At 41.4% G+C, this 23,954-nt stretch overlaps 1 protein-coding gene and 1 long non-coding RNA gene across 2 annotated transcripts; one reads left to right on the top strand and one right to left on the bottom strand.

The window, feature by feature from the left end:
* Nucleotides 1-4,038: 4,038 nt before the first annotated feature.
* LOC108712710 (beta-4C adrenergic receptor) lies at nt 4,039-6,900 on the bottom strand. The gene has a single exon (XM_018255070.2). It carries the CDS (start codon nt 6,718-6,720, stop codon nt 5,482-5,484), a length of 1,239 nt encoding a protein of 412 aa, XP_018110559.1. The 5' UTR covers nt 6,721-6,900; the 3' UTR covers nt 4,039-5,481.
* Nucleotides 6,901-11,036: 4,136 nt separating this feature from the next.
* Nucleotides 11,037-16,822, top strand: LOC121402128. Its single transcript, XR_005966586.1, has 3 exons — nt 11,037-11,064; nt 14,244-14,298; nt 16,137-16,822. It is a non-coding gene; the product is annotated as an uncharacterized LOC121402128 (long non-coding RNA).
* The last annotated feature ends 7,132 nt before the right edge of the window (nt 16,823-23,954 follow it).

The following is a 23,954-nucleotide window of genomic DNA, read 5'->3' as shown; positions in this document are numbered from 1 at the left end:
CACCATAGGGTCACCATGGTGGCAAAAAACATTGTACTTAAATGACAACAGACACAGCCATTGTGGGTTCTAATTAGGGCTGATAACATGATTTTTGTAACATAATTGTATTACTCTTGTGCTCACTGGCACACGTGCATTCTTGTTCCTGGGTGCAATGTTTATTTAAGTAATAAGACACCCATGGAAAACCCCGGGTTACCTTCAAAACCTTAAACCTGAATAGTGTTAAGGGCAGCCTTCCTGGCAGTGATAGGGTTAAATCAGAACTGAGCAACTAGAGAGCTGCACTGCCATGCTAAATGTGGATACACTAGTTTAATGGCAGCCAGCAGAATGTGTCTCCTTACTGAGTTCCCGTAACCCTTGCACAACTGGGTTGCACACGTTCAGGGAAGTGGATCGAAGAATTGCCTCTTAAGCCTGCAACTAATTAAAACTGATTTTCACACCAATTAGCAAATTGTTCAGCTTTGTGTTCTTTTGGCTGTGACGTCAGTTTCCAAAAGCTTATGTGTTCCATACCTCCAGAGCTTACATTCTACCAAGTCTAAACAGAGCATGTCCATGAACATGAGTGTATACTTCTTAATATGCCCCACTTCTATCGCTTCCCTAGATCTGGTTGAAGGATTATTCCAGCAACAACATATCACCATCAGTTTTTAAATGGTCCTGGGAGATATATGCCACCTCCAATAGACTGGGAAACACAATGCAACACTGAACTAAAAAAGTATTGACAGATGCCACCTCTCCCTACTATACCTGCTATCCCACAGCAACACTTCCTTCCCAGAGACTATTATCTCACTGCTACTATAGGCACAATCTCTCCCTACTATACCTGATATCCCACAGTCACAGTCCCTTCACAGAGACTATTATCCCCACTGTTACTATAGGCACCATCTCTCCCTACTATACCTGATATCCCACAGTCACAGTCCCTTCACAGAGACTATTATCCCCACTGTTACTATAGGCACCATCTCTCCCTACTATACCTGCTATCCCACAGCAACAGTCCCTTCCCAGAGACTATTATCCCACTGTTACTATAGGCACCATCTCTCCCTACTACACCTGCTATCCCACAGTCTCTGTCCCTTCCCGGAGACTATTATCCCACTGCTACTATAGACACCATCTCTCCCTACTATACCTGCTATCCCACAGCCACAGTCTCTTCCCAGAGACTATTATCCCACTGCTACTATAGACACCATCTCTCCCTACTATACCTGCTATTCCACAATCCCTTCCCAGAGACTATTATCCCACTGCTACTATAGGCACCATCTCTCCCTACTATACCTGCTATCCCACAGCCACAATCCCTTCCCAGAGACTATTATCCCACTGCTACTATAGTCTATAGGCACCATCTCTCCCTACTATACCTGCTATCCCACAGCCACAATCCCTTCCCAGAGACTATTATTCCACTGTTACTATAGGCACCATGTCTCCCTACTATACCTGCTATCCCACAGCCACAATCCCTTCCCAGAGACTATTATCCCACTGCTACTATAGTCTATAGGCATCATGTCTCCCTACTATACCTGCTATCCCACAGCCACAATCCCTTCCCAGAGACTATTATTCCACTGTTACTATAGGCACCATCTCTCCCTACTATACCTGCTATCCCACAGCCACAATCCCTTCCCAGAGACTATTATCCCACTGCTACTATAGGCACCATCTCTCCCTACTATACCTGCTATTCCACAATCCCTTCCCAGAGACTATTATCACACTGCTACTATAGGCACCATCTCTCCCTACTATACCTGCTATCCCACAGCCACAATCCCTTCCCAGAGACTATTATCCCACTGCTACTATAGGCACCATCTCTCCCTACTATACCTGCTATCCCACAGCCACAATCCCTTCCCAGAGACTATTATTCCACTGTTACTATAGGCACCATCTCTCCCTACTATACCTGCTATCCCACAGCCACAGTCTCTTCCCAGAGACTATTATCCCACTGCTACTATAGACACCATCTCTCCCTACTATACCTGCTATCCCACAGCCACAATCCCTTCCCAGAGACTATTATCCCACTGCTACTATAGGCACCATCTCTCCCTACTATACCTGCTATCCCACAGCCACAATCCCTTCCCAGAGACTATTATTCCACTGTTACTATAGGCACCATGTCTCCCTACTATACCTGCTATCCCACAGCAACAGTCCCTTCCCAGAGACTATTATCCCACTGTTACTATAGGCACCATCTCTCCCTACTACACCTGCTATCCCACAGTCTCTGTCCCTTCCCGGAGACTATTATCCCACTGCTACTATAGACACCATCTCTCCCTACTATACCTGCTATCCCACAGCCACAGTCTCTTCCCAGAGACTATTATCCCACTGCTACTATAGACACCATCTCTCCCTACTATACCTGCTATTCCACAATCCCTTCCCAGAGACTATTATCCCACTGCTACTATAGGCACCATCTCTCCCTACTATACCTGCTATCCCACAGCCACAATCCCTTCCCAGAGACTATTATCCCACTGCTACTATAGTCTATAGGCACCATCTCTCCCTACTATACCTGCTATCCCACAGCCACAATCCCTTCCCAGAGACTATTATTCCACTGTTACTATAGGCACCATCTCTCCCTACTATACCTGCTATCCCACAGCCACAATCCCTTCCCAGAGACTATTATCCCACTGCTACTATAGTGTATAGGCATCATGTCTCCCTACTATACCTGCTATCCCACAGCCACAATCCCTTCCCAGAGACTATTATTCCACTGTTACTATAGGCACCATCTCTCCCTACTATACCTGCTATCCCACAGCCACAATCCCTTCCCAGAGTCTATTATCCCACTGCTACTATAGGCACCATCTCTCCCTACTATACCTGCTATCCCACAGCCACAATCCCTTCCCAGAAACTATTATTCCACTGTTACTATAGACACCATCTCTCCCTACTATACCTGCTATTCCACAATCCCTTCCCAGAGACTATTATCCCACTGCTACTATAGGCACCATCTCTCCCTACTATACCTGCTATCCCACAGCCACAATCCCTTCCCAGAGACTATTATCCCACTGCTACTATAGTCTATAGGCACCATCTCTCCCTACTATACATGCTATCCCACAGCCACAATCCCTTCCCAGAGACTATTATCCCACTGCTACTATAGGCACCATCTCTCCCTACTATACCTGCTATTCCACAATCCCTTCCCAGAGACTATTATCACACTGCTACTATAGGCACCATCTCTCCCTTTATACCTGCTATCCCACAGCCACAATCCCTTCCCAGAGACTATTATCCCACTGCTACTATAGGCACCATCTCTCCCTACTATACCCAGGGTCGGACTGGGGGGCCCGGGGCCCACCGGAACTGCTGTCCAGGGGCCCCCCTCCGGCCCCCGCAGCCCTACAAAAATGCGTCTGCCCAGCAACACCGCCGCTCGGCGCATGCGCAACAGCGGCGTTCGGCGCGCATGCGCAACAGCGCCGTTCGGCGCGCATGCGCAACAGCGTCGCCGGAAAAAAATTTTTTTTCCCGTGATTGCAAATATTTAGAGACGGGTTCTGGCCCGGCGGGGGCCCACGAGGGTCGGGGCCCACCGGGTTTTTTCCCGGTTTCCCGCCGGGCCAGTCCGACACTGACTATACCTGCTATCCCACAGTCACACTCCCTTCCCAGAGAATATTATCCCACTGTTACTATAGGCACCAACACTCCCTACTATATCTGCTATCCCACAGTCCCTTCCCGGAGACTATTATCCCACTCATATAATAACTCACTATGATGCAGAGCCCAGGGCAGTCACCCCTGCCTGAACCCAATAATAAATATATAAAACCCTATAAACAGCTATACATACAGCTGTCACAACAGACACAAGCACACAGCACAAGTCAATTTCTTCCTCATATTCACTCGCCAATCTTTGCTGTAGAAACATCAAATATTCACTTTGTTTCCAGGGAGAGCATATTTTATATAAATATATTCTGTATATCTGTGTTTAATTTTATATAAAAAAAAAATTAACTCCAGACATTAGCACGGTATATACATATTGTAGGCATACTATGATACATCAGAATTGTACAACTCATATACAATGTTTTCCTGTGCCCTGTACAGACAAATTAAAAAAAAATCCTATCACAGGACAGAGTATATGGTAACTCTTGATAATAACAATTATGACTTCTGAAATGTTATGGAAAAGAGTGGCATGACACTCAGCTACCACATTTAGAGGCGATATTATATTTTTGTACAAACAAAATTAGCCATGGCATCCTTTGCTTTTTATCTAGGGAAAAACTACAATTCCCAGCATCCTCTGGTGTCTGAAGTGGCAGGGGAATTGTAGTTCGGCATCACACATAGCCAAGTTCCTGTTGTAAACATTCTTTAAACTAATGAAAACTAAATCTATTTACTGGAATTTAAAATGATTGGCTGCTAAGGTCTGTGAAAAAAAGAAAAGAAACTGACAGTAAGGGTGGATATTAAGTATTCATTTAAATTACATCTTTCCTGTTTATTTTCCAGTCGCTGGTTACTTGGGGTCAGTGACCCCAGCAGCGACATAAGTGATAGGATAATATTAAAAGCAATAAATAAAAATGAGAAACAATGCAAACTGTCTTGGGATATCAAAACATAATTTTATAAAAGGGGAAGTAAACTCCAAAAAGAATTTCCAAGCAGATTTTCAAGGTACATTCATTGCACATTTCCAAATGGTTTTAAGGTTATTTGCATTTATAATTTCAGCAACTGTCCTCTTTCCATATTGACATTGTTTCAAGAGTCAGGCCCAGCAGTGCAGAGATATGGCTTTCCATACGGATTCCATTTACCAAATACATTTAAAACCAATGGAAATGTATATAAATCTAAGAAGTTATTCCATTTATCATTTGTTTTCTCACTGCCCCTGTGACCGTTACAGTGCAATGGATTCAGACTGTACTTTTGCTCAGTGGCTGAGACTCTCCCCCCTCCATTAGTGGTCATGTGCAATAGTATATACAATTCATATAAATAGGTAACACAACGCATTAGCAAAATATTCATGGACATATTCTTTGGAGCTGCTTACAAGTTATAAAAATATTTGAACATGTAAGTCATGTAAGTCAGTAGTTTTCCCTGACGCACGGCTGTATCAGCAACATGGACTGTGTAAGTGCATAAATATTGACTGTCTGCTCATTCCTCCGGAGCAGAACTAGGCTGCTGTCCCCCAGCGTGTCCAATTAATACTATACATATAATAGCAGCAGTCATGTGTTCCTGGTTTACAGAGCCTAGGCTGTACTATTGAGACACTATGTCCCTTCACTCTGTGGACACACAACAATTACTGACCCCCTGTTTGGTTTAGTTGCTGTGCACCTTGGAGGAGAGGGGCTCCTGAGGAAGGTGAAGGCGAGGTTAAATGTCAGACTGTTTATGGTTGGAGTTGCCATTGCCATTCTTCAGGCTGGTTTCCTCGGTTCTGCTACTGCACCTACTGCTACTGCTCAGGCTGCCGTTCCCCGGTTCCTGTCCATCGGCTACTTGTTTGATCCCATCACAGTCCAAATGAGTGCCGGAAGTATAGGGGTGCCTCATTAGGTCCTTGGAAAAGGAGTGCAACTTGCGGTCAACAGTCCTCGGACAACGCAGAAGCTTCCTGAAAGCCCGTCTGAAATCAGGGCTCCTGCAGTAGATGATAGGGTTCAGCCCTGAGTTGATGTACCCCAACCAGTTCAAGAACAGAAACACATTGTCATCTATAAACGACCTGCAAAAAACTTTAATGATGTTCGCCACAAAGAAGGGTAACCAGCACAGGGTGAAAATGCCCATGATGATGCCCAAAGTCTTGAGAGCTTTATGCTCCTTGATGGCTAGAAGTCCAGATGGTCTCCTCCTGGAAGTCCTCCTGTTTTTGTTGGTGGGCACCGGCGTCCCATTGAACCTTACCTTGTCCTTTTCTATCAGTTTGACCTGCCTGGTGGCCACGATGAAGACCCTGACGTAGACAAAAATCATGATGACCAAAGGCACGTAAAAGGAGATGGTGGAGGAGACAATGGCGTAGGGCATGTTGGTGACAAAATCGCAGCACTTGGGGTTGTCGTAGCACCTCTTGGCTTCTTCATTGTGGGTGTCTCTCCACCAGCGGTTCATGATGGGTAGGAAAGAGATGAGGGCAGAGATGGCCCACACAAGACATACAGTCAGGCGGGCCCTGGCCTTGGTCACCAGCATCTCATACTTGAGAGGGGAGGTAATAGCAATATATCTGTCCACAGCTATCACACACAGCGTCTCTATGCTGGCCGTCACACACAGAACGTCCACTGAGGTCCATAGCTCACACACTGTGGTCTCAAACAGCCAGTCTCCGGTGACCAAAATAGTGGCCCCTGGTGGCACCACGAGAAGTCCCATGATGAGATCGGCGCAAGCCAAGGAGGTGATGAACACATTGGTCATGGTCTGCAGCCGAGGGGTCTTGGCAATTGCTATAATGACCAACAGGTTCCCAAACACAATGAGCAGGACCATGAAGGACAGAACTGCCCCCAACATCCACCTCTGGGACAGGCTGAGCCAGCTGGTGCCATTGCTGCTGTCCAGTTCTGAGAAAGTGCCGGTGCTGTTAAGTGGCTGGCAGGGAGCCATGGTGTATGTAAGTGGCTAGAGGTAAGTGTCCAGCTTAGTCCTGGCTTAGGGGTGTAGTTGGTGGGGTGAGCAGCAGCCTCAGCCCCGTGCGTAACGACAGCCCGTGTGCCATGTCCCGGGGAGTTACGAGCTCTAAGTAGAACTTTCAGTCCCAGACTGAGCACCAGCCGCTGCCGCTGCGACTTCACTTGGCAGGGATCAGGGGGCGGGGCTAGCGGGGAACCGGGGGCGGGGCTGGCGAACTTGCACTTGTTAAAGAGACAGAGCTCGAACAAAACTGGTGGAAGTTTAGAGCGGAGCAGCGCTAACTGCAGGGACAGCGCCTAATAACACGCACATCTATACGAGCGCCCAAAGTAAAAGCTGCAGAAGCCACTGTATCGCCAGATCACAAATTCTGCATGGCCGCCTAGAAAGCAGCACTGTCTGCAGCGTGCATTTGAATTGCTAATTAGCCACGCGTGATTACTCTGTGCCTGAATTTTAAAGAGATACGGTCACCAGAAATTAAACCTTTTTTTAACACCTATGATAACTTTGTGTTTGCGTGTTATTTATAATTTTGCCTTAAAAAATATTTGCCCAGTGCTTTTACATTACCTTTCTGATCCCCCCATGTTCCTCTATCAGGGGCTGCCATATTTGCGCAGCAGTAGTCTGTTAGCATTAAAAACTCTAACTGGCAGTTTGAGAAGGCAGAGCCAGATTGGCCAATCAGTCAGGTTTCAGAACTTCAAACAATTACTTACAAAAGCAGACCTATCAGAGAAGAAGGATCAACAGGACCTATAGGTAACTTTAATGTACATTAATATTCTGAAGAGTATTTTTTTTTAGTGTCAGTATCACTTTAATCCGTGACGTGTCCACCCGATGGCTCTCAGCATCTGGGCATTTACTCACTATCGGGTATTTCTACTGTCCACACGCCTGGACATGTGTAACCAGCTTAAATAATAAGCATTCATTAAAGACAGATTTCATTCTTCAATTTAAATATCCAAGAGCCTCCTGGTAATGGCCTGGGAGTGCAGTTTTTCCTAGAACGTCCAATCAGATTGCAGTCAGTCTCTCTGACTGTTGGTGAATGCTTTGGCAGATGAGGAAATGAGAGAAGCAGCGTGAGCGGTTTTTCATCAGGTCACTTTTATTGTAAAAAAGGCTGCGCCATTTACAGGGGCGATCCTGGCCCCTCCGTGCTGCCCCCCCCCCCGGAAATTCATTCTTAAAGCAGCATTTTTGCCGCCCCTGGTACCTAGTGGGGCGCTGCCACCTGAGGCAACAGCCTCAACTCACCTCATTGGCGAAGCACCCTTGGCCATTTCGGTACCAAATGTGACATGCTGACATCACCAGACATTTTGAATGAGGTCACTTTTGAGTTCTTTTGACATAATGAGGTCATTGCCTTGGTGCTGAATGCTGATATCACCCCTGCAGTGTTGTAGCACATGGGCACCAATGAACCAGCCAGGGTGGCACCGTGGCAGTCTTGCATACCTAAATAATTTTAAGGGTGCCAGTGGATTTTAGTTTTACTATACCTTAAAGTAGCTTGGTGCTGGGACTTGCGTGCTTAATTGGGCTAGATGCTAGAACATAGAGGACTGGCATATTGTAGCCATATTTTGGTTAGGTATGAACCCATGTGGGATAACTAAGGGTCAGGTATCTACCTTCCTTTAGAGTATAAAAGCCTTATGTGGGGGTTAGCACCTTAAGTGGGGGTTAGTTCCCCTAAGGTAAGTGGGTGAAGGTGTATGGGTAAAGGCATTTGAGCAAACAGTACAGGGAGCAAAGTGATAGAAATAGGAGTAAAACTGATCTAAGGAGACCCAGGAAGGCCCCTGAGAGCCAAAGGCACCTCCCACAGCGTTAACAGACACTGAGGCTATGGGAAGCTGGGAGTCAATAGGGATCAATATCCCCCCACAATTTACACTTTGTGCACTGGTAGATAAATATGTATTGTATACATTTGGGGGTTAGGTTTACAAGTCTTACATGTGGTGGTGGTGGCCGATAAATTTTATTTTGCTAGGAAGCCTGAGAAGGTCAAGTTATGACCGTGTCCGGTATATGACATTTTCATGAGCCGCATTATAATAATGATGTCATGCAATGACATCACTGTATTTCTTGGGAAGGCTGGGAGTCATACAAATCCTTTGTAAGCAAATAGACTCAAAAAAAAGGTAACACTATGGGGCAGATTTATTATGTGGTGTAAAAAATGGTGGAATATTTTGCCAAGCATCGCCATTCGCCATGTAAAAAAAAAGAAGCCTTTTTTTGTGCAACTGACAGAACTTACTTACAAATGTTCCGGCAGCAAATCTGATGTTCGCATGGTGTAAAATAAAATACATTTATTTTACACAACCTTTTACATGGTTCTTTTGAGGAATGTCGTTTTACACAGCATAATAAATAGGCCCCTACATGTAATGCTAATACAGATAGACCCTTATTTCTAACATATTAATGGCTACCCCAGGGTGGCAAGAAGACCTGAAACACCCCTGTGTATTGTAACATAGATAACCTGCTGTCAGGAGATGGCTTCCTAGTCACCCAGCATACAGCCCTCATGCTGTTGTTGATCTGCAACTCCCAGCATCCACTGTTAAACAAAGGGTATTTCAGTATAGTTACCCATCATGCCCAGGGAGGGATGTTATTTCATGAACTTTGTTTGTGTATTAGGAGTGAACACTTATTAGATCAGTGCCATGCCAACTCATTCCTTTGATGCAGCTATAAATGCAGGAAGGAAAGACCAACCAACAGCCCTCCAGCTGTTATTAAATGTAACTATTAAGTAGGGATGCACCAAATCCAGGATTAGGTTCGGGATTAGGCCAGGATTCGGCATTTTTTAGCAGGATTTGGATTCGGCCGAATCCATCTGCCCGGCTGAACCAAATCCGAATCCTAATTTGCATATGGGAAAATATGTGATTATTTTGTCACAAAACAAGGAAGTAAAAATGTTTTCCCCTTCCCACCTCTAATTTGCATATGCAAATTCAGTTTCGGTTCGGTATTCAACCAGATATTTCGCGAAGGATTCGGGGGTTCAGCCGAATCCAAAATAGTGGATTCAGTGCATCACTACAATTAACAGAAAACTCTTCCCATGCCTTAATTGGGAGTTCCCTGTCCTGCAGAAACCCAACAAAAAGCAACCAGCCAAAAATTGATGGCTCTTCACATACCCCATCTCCAGATTCAGAACTGGGGCAATGGGGTTGGTGGCTGCCATAGCTGAATGTATCCCTCTCCACCCCCAAAGGCTCTGAGGTTCTGATTGACAAGCAGGAGCATGCACACTAGAAATTGACCCGGTCTTGAGTTGCTATTTAGTAGCTTAACGTGAAGCTGTAGAGATCTCCACTTGGCCCAGCAGCGTGTATCAGTTTAAAGGGGATTAGTAGCAGGTTTACAAGATACACTGCAGGGAACATATTGGTCCCATCACCTTAAGAGGAGAGAAACGTCCTTTTTATTAACCTCATTCAATGCGTTTGTCACTGATTAATTGCCCCCAGTTGTTCAATATCTCCAGGCAGAATGATTCCCTTTTGCATGTGGTTTGAATTAAAGGAAAAGGCACACTGCAATTAGGCATCATGGGAAGTCCTGGCTGGTTTTCGAAGAATGTTTTTATCTCCATGTTAAAATTACTCTCTGATGTTTCTTTACTGCATCCTCCCTCGTATCCTATAGGGTTAATTAATTTTCAGTAGCATGTCTGGGTCTGTCCCAATTGCTTCCAAAAGCTCAGGATCCTCAGTATTTCTGTAATAAATCAAGCATGTCCACACTGCAACTCCCAGATACCCCTGACAGCAGAACTGCTCAACAGAAGGAAGGTCTTGCATTCAAAACGTCACGGGGTTGTTCACCTTTGAGTTAAATTTTAGTATGGTGTAGAGGGTGATATTCTGAGACAATTTGCAATTGGTTTTTATTTTTTATTATTTGTGGTTTTTGTGTTATTTACTTTTTTATTCAGCAGCTCTCCAGTTTGCAATCTCAGCAATCCGGTTGCCAGTGGCGGAACTACCGGGGGAGCAGGGGGTGCGAGCGGGCCTGCTCCCCCTCAGGGCCCCCCGGCAGCCCGCGCGCCACTGAAAATTTGGGCCGTACGGAGGGGGGTTTGGTCAAAATTACCCTAGCAGTCATACATGGGTTCAATTAAGAGACTGCAATATGAATATGAGAGGCCTGAATAGAAAGATGAGTAATAAATAACAATACATTTGTAGCCTTACAGAGCATTTGTTTTTTTTAGATGAGGTCTATGACCCCCATTTGAAAGCTGGAAAGAGTCAGAAGAAGGTAAATATTTTTTAAAAACCCAAAAAAAAATTAAGTCCAGTTGAAAAGTAGCTTAGAACAAGCTATTCTATAACATACAGCAGTAAAGTCTGATTGAGGTTTACAGGGCACAAGTCACATGACTTGGGGCAGCTGGGAAATTGACAATATGTCTAGCCCCATGTCAGATTTCAAAATCGAATATAAAAAAATCTGCTCTTTTGAAAAATGGATTTCAGTGCAGAATTCTGCTGGACCAGCACTATGAACTGATTCATTTTGAAAAACATTTTTTTCCCATGACAGTATCCCTTTAATGAAGATCACTTTAAAATTCTTCTCCTTTTCTGATATAATCAAGTTCCTATTCGTTATCCCCCTCTCAGCAATGCGTCTCTCTACATGCAGCTTTGTGTCAAGAATCGGTAATTTTGAAAGACAGTTATGTAAAGGTCCCCATAGACCTTTAGATTTTTCTTTGCCGAACGACCGATTTTAACGAAGTCCGACCAATTTGTGAAATTATCGTGAAGTTAGCGGGATTTGAAAGATCGTACATCTTACGATTTTTCGTCCAACATCTGTAACAAAATTGATCGGCCAGGTTAAAAAATCTTTGTCGGTCCCAGTGCAATCTATCTATGTTTGCAGGGCCAAGAAGGCAGCTACCCTCAGTTTTGCTGGCAATATCGCCTGAAATGGTCTTTTTAGTTGATGGACACATTGTACATTTAAACAATCGTTTCAAGATAATCGTTGTCTCACGATACAGAAAAGATCTTTACATCTATGGCCAGCTTTATACATTGCCTAGGCAATGGGAGCACTCAATGGGAGTCAATCAAAATCTGACTCCTGCATGAGAGAGAGAGGGGGGTTAGTACCCCTTTAAGGAATGTTTGGTGAGTGTATCTGAACTGGTTTAAGTAGTAATTAAATTCACAAGGAACTGACAATGTGTACTGAAAGCTGTTTAGGATTACATTTTCTTTCATTATGCAAATAATTGTTTTGGGGTTTCATCAATTAAAATAATTTTTTGTTTTTAAAATTCACTGTTGATGCCTGCATGCAAGGGGACAGACCTCCCCCCCCCAGGCAGAATGAGATCATTTAACACTTGCATTACTGTACCACCTATATTTAGCACTGACAGGGTTAACACTAGAATGTGCTTGCTATGTCTGTCAATGGAGCTACATGGAGCTGTAGAAGAGAATGGATGTGCTTCTCTCCCCCTGCTTATAAAACACCGATGGAGAGCAGTGGAGCTAATGCTCTGTGTTACTTTGGCCTTACTCTCACTGTCCCTAAAGACCAGGAACCAGTTTGACACTTACTGGAAAATAATGGGAGTGAGACTGAACATAAATATATTAGAGAATAACCATAAAGATCAAGTCAATCATTCAGTCTGCTTCTGGTTGTTAGGGGCTCACTGCCTGGGAAACAGAGATCAATTTACAAAAAGTTCACAATGATACAACATAAGGACAGATGCAATGTCACTTATTACTCTAACAGATGTAAAAGCGCATTCTGGTGTGAACTTAAAGGAGAACTAAACCCTTATAAGTCATATAGCTAAAAAATGCCATATTTGATATACTGAACTTATTGCACCAGCCTAAAATTTCAGCTTCTCAACAGCGAAATGATCCAGGACTTCAAACTTATCACCGGGGGTCACCATCTTGGAAAGTGTCTCTGACATTCACAAGTTCAGTGGGCTCTGAGCAGCTGTTGAGAAGCTAAGCTTAGGGGTCATCACAAATTATCAAGCAGAAAATGAGGTTGGCCTGTAATATAAGATGATGCTACAAGGCTAATTATTAAATTCTGATGATAAAATTGCACTGGTTTCTGTGCTGCCATGTAGTAATTATCTGTATTAATTACTAATCAGCTTTATATTGTGACATTTCTATTCTATATGTACTGTATATTGTGAGTGGGTCCCTAAGCTCAGTAAGTGACAGCAGCAAAGAGCATGTGCAGTGAATCAGCAGAAAAGAAGATGGGGAGCTACTGGGGCATCTTTGGAGACACCGATCTTTACTGCTAAAGGGATGTGGTTGCCTTGTGCTGGTACAGAAGTCGTTTTTACAAATGACTTTAAAAGCACTGGCATTTTTTAATAAATGTATATTGGAAAGTTGCTTGGAATGATGTTTTCATTTATTAGGGAAATTTTTTATTGTGGGGTTGCCTTGCCTTTTAATCCTCCATAATTAAATTACTGTAACTGTGCCTTGTTGGAACTTCTTTCCTAATGTGGAAGTCACAATCTCAAGTGATTATTACCCCTTATTTAAATACCACTGATATATTCCACAGCCTTTTACTGAAATTATACATTGTTTATTATTGTCAGTCCCTGCCCCAGTGGAGCTTGCAATCTAAGGTTCATATAACATTCATACACACTATGGTCAAGAGTATTCAGAAACCAATTAACCTGCCTGTATGTATGCCTTTCGTGGATCATTTGTGTCTGCCAGTGCAAGCATTGCTGCCTCATAATAAAAAAAAAACACAGTAAAATTCACTGCAGTCAATTGCACCACTGCATTTTTTCTTTTCTTAGCAATAAAAATATGGTTTATTTCTTGCTAAACAAAACTCATTGTGGTGAATACATTTTTTTGCAGAGTTTTTTTTGGGACACAAAATTGTATTCTTATTTTTAGTGAAACAAAATGCATGCATTGTAATAACTTTGGATTTTTTTTTAATGCAAAAAAAATGTATGGTGAAATTCTAGTGCCAATTCACAAAAAATGCAATATATACCACAGAACTGTACCAGGTGGATGTTCACTCATCCCTTTCTACTATACATGGCATCCTCCAGACCACACAAAGACCAGACACGTGTGGTCCCAACACTACAAATAATTTTACTAAAACGACTGTATTTGTCCTGAAAAGAATCTGAAGTATAAGTGATCCCTCACCCAAACCCAATTAATATGGTATGACTCTCCCTGTAGGAATGCTGGGATCTAAGCACATAACTGATGACTTACATTGTTCAGTCCATTGGGGAATGCATACCTAGTGGGAGATAAAGTTACTAACATAATATTATTACAAGTGAAGCTGGAGGAATCCATATGTTTCTGTACAATCATAATGAATCAATTGCTCTATGTAAGACTTTATTGTGATACTCACACTGTACTCCCTCTCCCTGGCAGCGGCCAATGGACCCTCGACATGGAAACACTTTTGTTTTTACCATAAATAAAGAGGGTGAGTGTTGCCTTGTTGGTACAGTGTGTTAAACAGAGGAAGTGTGTCCTCGTCAGTGATTATGTTAACATATTTGATACATTGTCTAACAATTAGGCCCCGGTGCCTGCCAAATTTTCCTGCTTTTTCTGTTGGGCATATCTCTTGGGAAAAGGAAGCTGGAAGATTAAAGGTAGTGTATAATGCAGCTTAGAATATTCTTCGCTCCCTTTGAAGTTTTGGGATGCGGAAATATGCTGGTATGTCGGTATATCTACTTATGCCTTGTCTTGTTTTTTTTTTTAAATAGTATAAATAAGAATATGAACCTGGTAATGCGGTCAATATATGGGCAATAAATGAAAAGCGTTAGGAAAAAGAATACAGATATCCAGAAACCCGTTATCCAGAAAGCTCTGAATTGCAGAAAGGCCATCTCCCATAGACTCCATTTTAATAATTACAAATTTTTATAAAAGATTTGACTTTTTCTCTGTAATAATAAAACAGTACCTTGTACTTGATTCCATCTAAGATAGAATTAATATTTACTGGATACAGAACAGATCTTATTAGGTTTAATTCATTTTTTAATAACTCCTTAGTAGGCTTAAAATTACAGAAAGATCCCTTATCCAGCAAGCCCCAGGTCCATTCTGGTACCTTTGTACCAAATTAAGGAATTTAATATGAATATTTAATATGGATATTAATGCCCAGTTTATGAGTATACATAGCTAAGCAGAATGGAAAGAATTAATTACAGAAGGTGCTTCTTACCTGTACAGGTATGGGACCTGTTATCCAGGATGCTTGGGACCTTGGGTTTTCTGGATAATGGATCTTTATGTAATTTGGATCTTCATGCCTTAAGTCTACTAGAAAATCATGGAAACATTAAATAAACCCAATAGGCTGATTTTGAATCCAATAAGGATTATTTATGTCTTAGTTGGGATCAAGTATAAGGTACTGTTTTATTTAAAAATTCTGATTATTTGATTATTATAGAGTCTTTGGGATACAGCCTTTTCGTATGTCTGAGCTTTCTGGATAAAGAGTTTCCAGATAATTGATCCCATACTTGTATATCTATTTAGCTTCCATTATACAATATACCTGTTTCCAGAGATTATACAGATGGCCATAGTCCCTATTAATTGAAGCCTTCTGATGTACAGTGAATTTTGATCATGTTTGCCAAGAGCTGCACTCATCCTTTAAGGCAATTGGATATGTCTAAACTAATCTGAGTCACTTATTAGAAAGGGTGCATTGACTTATAAGTAAAGTGCTGATATCTTCAGTGGCAGTGTAATAACAGGATCAAAGTTTGCCCCAGGCCTAGCAACCCATAGCAACCAATCAGCAGGCACCATTTAGTGACCTGTACTTGAAAGCAAATATCCTATTCCTGTGACTGCAAGCATGTGTTATTATAAATGTTCTTTCATAATGCCTGTATAAGTCTTCTTTCACGCTGAACAAGTGTAATAATCAGTGAAACAAAGTCTTACTAAAATGCAGTATATTATAGAATCAGGGCTTATAGATTAAGTAAAAGAGTTTTTAGATCATCTGGCAATACTAATTTCAAGCACCTGATATTGCTGCCTGGAGCTAATAGCATTTGTTATTCATTTGATAACATCATTTGTAATTAAAATATGATATAATATATGATACAGTATAATGAACAGCCAGAAGAGGGGATCACCTACTGAGAAAACGGAAATATGACGAAGGTGCCATGTGTGAATGAGAGGAAACTTAATAACCAATACAGTAATGAAATCAGCTTGGGTGTATTCTTTCTATGTGCATTAATCCAGTCTAATCATATCCTGTTCTAACCTCAGGTTATGAAGAATAAGACAAAGGGATCTTTCAGAAAAATACATTTCAACATCGGATTACTACTAACCACAAGTAAAATGAATGTACGCTTCAACTCATGGGTAATCATCCCAAATGTTGCTGACTGCACTGAATTCTGGCCCTGCAAGAAGCCTGCCTCTGAACATGTTAATAACCAGCCTTTCAGCATGAGGGTTGTATATGTGGCTGTCATTAAAGTTATAAGGTTGCAAACCTCATCTACTTATAGATTAGCCTACGCTCCTTTTAGAATATAACAAGAATATGATCTTGTTGGAGGGTCCTAAGTAGTCCTTCAAGTACCACATATACCATCCTCCTAAATAATACCCCAAATGATATCCTGAGTAAGCATCAATATTTTAGTCACAGCCTCAAACGTACTTACACACTTGGTAATGGAAAACTGTTAGCAGTTACAAGAGAGGAGCAATTTACAAGAGATGGAGATCTGCATCAACACAATAAAGCAGTAAAACCATATTGTTATATGATTGTTTTTAGCCAGTGTACTTCCTGAGATGCTTGCTCCAGCCAACATATTTTCCAGCAAAGAAGGAAGTGTAAATAAAAGGATTATACCATTGTTTAACGGTACTCTGTCATTGCATTGCTACATATTAAGAAGTATAACCGTATTTAAATAAGTAAAGATTTTTCAATTGTTGACATTAACCATAGTCATGTAACTTCTTTAAACTTTCTACCAGGCTCATGTAAGATTTGACTCTATAGTGGTGCATTGATGACACCATGTAAGACTCTATTTATTATCACATATCACAAGCCAGAGCCAACTTTTTTTTGACCCGTGAGCAAGTCAGATGTAAAAAGAGTTGGGGGGCAACGCAAGCATAAAAAATGTTCCTGGGTGGTGCAAAATAAGGGCTGTGATTGACCATTTGGTAGCCCCTATGTGGACTGGCAGCCTACACTAGGCTCTGTTTGGTAGGACTCTTGGTTTTTATGCAACCAAAATCCTGGAATTCAAAAATAAGCATCTGTCTTGAGGTCATTGGGAGCAACAGCCAAGGGGTACCAATGAGCAACATGTTTTTCACAAGCTACTGGTTGGAGATCACTGCACTTCTTTTGGCTGCACCCCTTCAGTTATCAAGTTAGCAGGACTGTGGCTAATGAATATAAACTGAAATTTTGACTTGATAGACTTACTGACAGTGAGTCAGACCATCTTGGTAGAAAGGGAAAGTCTTTGACTATAATAAGAAATTATCTTATTTGCAGACTTGGCTGGTCTAGAGCAAATTGGTAGTTTGCTGGCATATGTATCGGGGCAAACAACTTCCCTGACCAATATCCTTCTGAAAATCTATCAGGTAGGTTTCAGAGTGACATGGGATGAAGACCGCATTGGTTGGTTTAAGCAGTTCGTTCTCAAGGGGTCTCCTTTGAGGCTTCTTGTAGCTGCTCTCCCTCCTATTATTGATAAAACAACAGGACTGTGACCAGTGCTGAAATATATGGCCTTACAGACACTGAAATCAAGACAGATCTGTGTAGTGGTTTAAGATGTCCATACAGGAGCTGATATGAATCAACCTTCCAACCACATAGGTATCTTTTTGGATCATGTATGTGGGGCAAACCTATATCTTCCCTAACAGTCAGTCCACAATTATTGGATATCTATCAGGTAAGTTTAAAGATCACATTAGTCTGTTGATGATGTCCTCTCCTGATGGCTCTCCGTATTATCAGTTGAACCTTGGCTTGGTACAGATATTCTAGTGTGGGGGCCAAACGTAGGAGACTATGATCATTTTACGTTTTGTGGTCTTAGGATAAAATAAGTAGTAGTGTTAAAGAATGTAAATGTATGTTTATTATGATAAATGTTCAATATTAGTATGTATACATGAGTAAAAAAAAGACCATACTAGAAGGGGAAGACGTTAAATATTATTTATATTTATAGATATTATATTTATTGTGCATTAAATTTAATCTGAAAATCACTGTGTAACCGTACACCATGTAGATAGGTGAATAGTGTAAAAGAATTGTACTTAAAAGGTAAAACAATGTGAAGGAACAGCCCCACACCCCATCATATACCTCAAGTGACACGGCACATCCTGAGAAGACCCTGGTGCCCAGTAAGCCTTTGAACAAAGGAAATGTCATTGAGACTGACTCATTCTGCCACAGTTACTGAAGTAACTTTGTTATTGGTAGTGGTGGGGGGGGTCTGGCAATGAGGGTGAAATAATTAACTGATTGAGATAACGTAGAATTATTATTCTCTTTATATTTAGTGGCTGATGAAAACATAACACTATGTTCTGATGGCATAGGAAAACTTAAATTTGAGTATTGTCACTGTGTGTAACCCATTGTAACCAATCAGTATTTCATTTTTTACTATTTAGTGCAGTTAGGATAATGAAAGCCAATATATGATTAGTTGTTATGGAAAACTAAACAGGACAAACATTATCCACATAATATTACGTTTAAAAGTGCTGGAGTCATTCTTTTGCTTCCCAATGGAACCTTTGGGGCCAGGAGTGGGAACTTCTCCCACATCTGTACTGATAGCAGGTGCAGATGGATGATTATGTCATCCATTGTGATGACATCATATTTATCAATTGACTTTCAGGCGCAAACAGCACTGAATTGCCTTCAAAAGATCTTCGGCTCTTGCCCAGCGTGAACACATTTATATTTATCATAATGGGTTGCAACAGTCCATGACAGACAGTTTATTTTATTTAGCGTTAGTTTGTTGAAATACAGTGATACCCATCTCAGTATACAAAACACAAATCACAAAAATAGGGGATTGTTCAGGCTCATGGCTTTACTCCTATTTGCACAGTTGCTCTTTGAAGTTATAGACTGGTTCCTCTCAATTTCTCATTACAATGAAATCCTTTTCCAAAGGACAACCTTATAATGTAAGTTGAACTGGAATTTGTGAGCAAAACTAATATAACTGAGTGTCTGGCCCACCCATTCCATCCAAAACAATCCAGCTTGCAGGACCCAACAGCAAGATTCTTTAAACACAGAAAACATATTGCCTGTTTGGCAACACCTTCCTTGAAGATCATGTCTCCCACCACAGAGAAAAGGAAAACACAAATCTTTGCCATTCGTTCCCATCATATAAAATCCCACATCCTCCCCGTGCTTTTATTCACTTAAAGTAGAATTCAACCTGTTCTGAAAAAAACCCGTACCCCCCACCCCAGGTAGACCCCTCCCTCCTCCCCCCAGGCTAACTACCCCCCCCCAGGGAGATGCCCCATACTCCATACTTACCCTTCACTGCAGATTCTTCCAGTGAAGTTCCACATGTCCATCTTCTGCGTACTCTGTAAGCAGGGTAGGCGGCTGCCAAGGGCGCCATCAGTGAGGGGCGCACTTTAAAAAGTATTTTTGATTTTTTTTTGTTTTTTTTTGTTTTTCATTGTCTTTTCGTTTTTTTTTAAAGCGATTATTTAATTATTTATTTTTATAGTTTTCATGGCACTCTGGCCTGGGGCGAAAACATCCCACCTTCTTACGGCACTTCCGCCCACCCTCTCCCTCTTGCCGGCAACTTAGTACTGCAGCTTAAGAGCTGCCTGGTGGCGCATCGCGTCTTGCGTCACACATGTACGCACGTCACTGACGCCGGCAGAGAGCGTCACACATGTACGCACGTCACTGACGCCGGCAGAGAGTCTGTGGACAGATGCGCTGGTGTAGCTCAGTCAGGCTCAGTGCTCGCAGCCTTGCACACTGTTTGCAGGCACTGAAGATTGGATTTTGTACTGTGAAGGTACAGATTTGGGGCCATTTTTTTTAATGTTGCTGCTGGGCTGGCACAGGTATATAGATACTTGGGGGGTGGGGGGGCAATATGATGGTTGGCTACTGGCACAGGTACAGGGGGGCAGTATGGTTGGCTACTGGCACAGGGGCAGGATGGCTACTGGCACAGGTACAGGGGGCAGTATGGATGGCTGCCGGCACAGGTACAGGGGGGCAGTATGATGGCATATGATGGATGGCTGCCGGCACAGGTACATGGGGGGCAGTATGATTGCTTATGGCATATGATGGATGGCCGCTGGCACAGGTACAGGGGGCAGTATGATGGCATATGATGGATGGCTACTTGCACAGGTACAGGGGGGCAGTATGGATGGCTACTGGCACGGGTACACGGGGGGCAGTATGATGGATGTGGCTGAAGGATTGGCTGAAACTCTGCATCTACATATTAAGCTACCTCAAAAATGGAAGGGCTGTCAGTGTAAGGGCTACCTTGTCACTGAGGATGTTTTATCTTATTGCACTATTCTCATAGAAGTTGTGTTAAAAGTAAAATGTTGTGGCCATTCCAGTATTGATGTTAAGTGAACCCTTTATTTGCACTTTGTTTAACAGGATCAAATTATCCTATTGTTTTGTTTTTCTGACATTTACCCATTTACCTTATTTTTGTTAAAAAAAAAAAAAAAAAAAATATATATATATATATATATATATATATATATATATATATATATATATATATATATATATATATATAAATGAAAAGTTTCATTCATTAATGTGTTGTACACTTTCTTGTTTTCTTTATTTAAATATACATGGTAAGGTGGAAAATGGTAATGCTCTTTCGGGAGGGGGGGCACTAATTGAAACTATTGCCTAGGGTGCCAAACTACATTGGCCCGGCCCTGTCTGTAAGCTGACTGCGAGAACGGTATTTCTGCCCATGCGCAGTTGGAGTAGTTTGCCAGTTTGCGCAACTGTGCATGCACGGAATTACATGAAAATTGCCAATCTCGCAGTCAGTTTACCGAGGACGCAGAAGATGGACGCATGGAACTTCGCTGGAAGAATCTGTGGCGAGGGGTAAGTATGGAGTATGGGGCATCTCCCTAGGGGGGTAGTTAGCCTGGGGTGAGGAGGGAGGGGAGTACGGGTTTTTTTCAGAACAGGTTGATTTCCTGTTCAGTATAAAAAACTGAAAAAATAGGCTTTGAAAAATATAAAATGTTTCTAATATAGTTATCACTGTTATAACTGTGTAGTGAGTTTGCAATTGATCCTCAGCATGCAGCTCAGATTCAAAAGCAAAACAGTTATGACTCATGTGGCCCCCCCTCAAGTCACCGATTGGTTACTGCCTGGTAACCAATCAGTGGAAACCAAGAGAACTGCAAAGCAGGAAGTAGTGTTCTGGCTATTATGTTACACATCCAGTCACTCCAGACTTTATACATTAAATTTTTTAACTAATTAACTGTATTTTATAAATTTTTCGTACAGCCTATCTATTTACCCATTTTTATTTTTATACAGAACAATTTCCATGACTTCACAGAGCATGACTGCCAAGAACTCTTCAGTCTTTAGTTCGGTAGGGTTAAGATGATAACACTGGAGATAGTACGCATAGCCATGTTGATTTGTATAAATAAGTGTTACCAAAAAAGTTTCTAAACTTGAAGCAAACAGTTTATATCTTATTAAATTACTCCCTTAAAGGAATTGTTCAGTTTAAAAATAATAACAAGGAAATAGATACTTTTTAAATAAAATCAATTATAAATTCTGCACCATTTCCCGGTTATTTCTTCTACATTTATCTTTTTTATATATACTGTATATATATATATATATATATATATATATATATATATATATATATATATATATATATATATATATACACGGTCCATAGATCCTCTGCACACCATTATGTTGCAATTACCCAGGTGCTACCAATAAACTGCTGTATTATTCATTCATCCAAAAAGTAGGTGCACACTGGGATTTAATAAATATAAAATTTAAACTTTAATTGTCATCTTTAAAAATCGGCCAACGTTTCGGTCTCCACTTAAGACCTTTATCAAGACCAAATTCAGAATAAAAAGACAAAGATTTAAGTAGTTAAAACATGTGCCACTCACCCAATCGTGTGTAATTGCACCAGTCTTGTGACTGAAAAGAAAACCTGCACCAAAAAATGCATAGAGAAATCTTTAGAATAGGCAAATATACACATCACATGGAAAAGAAACATTGATTAAAACCACATCCACTGAGATCGATATATGTATATTTTCTGTAATGGGTATTGTACTTTGTGCTTACCTATTAAAGTACACAGCATTTGTATTATTTTATATTTGTGAAAAAGTCAAAATCCCAATAAAAATCTTGACTCCAACTCCTGCATGAAACAGAGTAGTAGGAAATGTGACTCTCACAGGTCCTTCCCATTACATAGACCAATACTTTTAGAGAACAACAGTACCTTAATACATTGCAAACGGGTTCTCCTAGATTTTATTATGATGCTCTTGGAACAATTGTTCTTTTCTGCTATTTGTTGGAGCCTAGTTCAATACACAGGGGAAGTAATCAAAGAAAAAAAACACTTAATCTTGGCTTTCCAACCTGAAACCTGCTGGCTGTTGTTAAACTACAAGTCCCATCATCCATCCACAGCCTTTAAGGAAAAAATACCGCTGCAGCACCTCTTTGTTGCAAAAACTGAAAACTTGTATTCATTAGGTCAAACAACCAGGCAAAATTTCAGGCTTACTCTTGCCCTTTCTCAAGCCATCCACAGCCTTCACTGCTGAAAATATTATTCTCTCTGCAGTGACATCAAATTTCAATTTGTTCTAAAGAGGAAAAGAAAAGGCAGACAGGGGAAAAAGCAGTTCCAGCTGATGATTCAAATCCAGGGACACTTGGACACTTGGACAAGCAAAGTAAGATAGAAACAGAGCATGTAGCAGCTAGAGAGGAAAGGCAGCTGGAGACAATTATTAACAGGCTTTACTTGGATCTTAAACGGGTTTGCAGAGCATTGCATAATGCCTTATCAGTAAATATCCAATTCATGAAGGCTAACGTGTTGCTAGAGCTGTAACCATTTTAGGCAGTACAGCAGAAGATTATTTGGAGTGTAGCGCAGTCTTTGGTACACAATGGGCAGGAGAAAAGTGTCAGGCAAATGAGTGGACAAGTAACTATTGGATGTGAGAAATGTGAGAGAGAGACCTATGGAGAGTTATATTATATTGTGTCAGTAAAGCATTGTCCTTGTTAGAACACAAACAACCTAAGGGTTGACTTTGCCTTCAGTCACGGAGACACTGGACACCTCTAAATATAACTCATGCAGCATTGCCAGGGTGTACAAGAGAGCAATTCAAACAGTCAGCATTGACTGAGCATTTTGGGAGATGTAGTTTAGCTGGAAAGATTCAAGGGATCTTTTAATATGTACAGGGCAGGGAGCAAAACTGCAATCTGTCACTAAACCATGTTTTATTGGGTGCAAACCAAAGTGCTCTTTGAGCAGTATGGAACCCAGTGGAAAGGCCCAAAATCAAAAGACTTCCATGTCTCTTAAGATTGTAAGTTCTTATGCGCAGGGTCCACTGATCCTATTTTTATTCTGCAACCCATGAAGGTCAGCAAGATGCATGTATCTACAATGGATAGTTAAAAGGCCATGCAGCATGTGGATTTTATATGAGCTTTCTATTAGTTGTTTGCAGCAATAAAAAAAATTGGGGTACTCTAGCATTTTAAAGGGGACCTGTCGCTTTAAGAAATAGTTCCAAATCCTACTGTATGATGTTAGTTAAGCAAAATAAGCTTCACTTACAAATTATTTAAATCTTGTTTTTTTGTTTTTTTTTAATATATTGGAACTACACAATCACAGCAAGCAGACGGGAGCCATTTTGCCATTAAGTCTATGGCATAGAGGAGGGACCGGCAATATGATTGGCAGCTGAGACTTTCAGACT

Source organism: Xenopus laevis, chromosome 3S (assembly GCF_017654675.1).
Source record: "Xenopus laevis strain J_2021 chromosome 3S, Xenopus_laevis_v10.1, whole genome shotgun sequence".
Classification (NCBI taxonomy): domain Eukaryota; kingdom Metazoa; phylum Chordata; class Amphibia; order Anura; family Pipidae; genus Xenopus; species Xenopus laevis.
Note: the sequence above shows the minus strand (reverse complement) of the source record. Positions and strands in the feature narration are given on the sequence as shown.

Coding starts and splice junctions, on each gene's coding strand:
- LOC108712710 (XM_018255070.2), bottom strand. CDS start 6,720: ATGGCTCCCTGCCAGCCACTTAACAGCACCGGCACTTTCTCAGAACTG.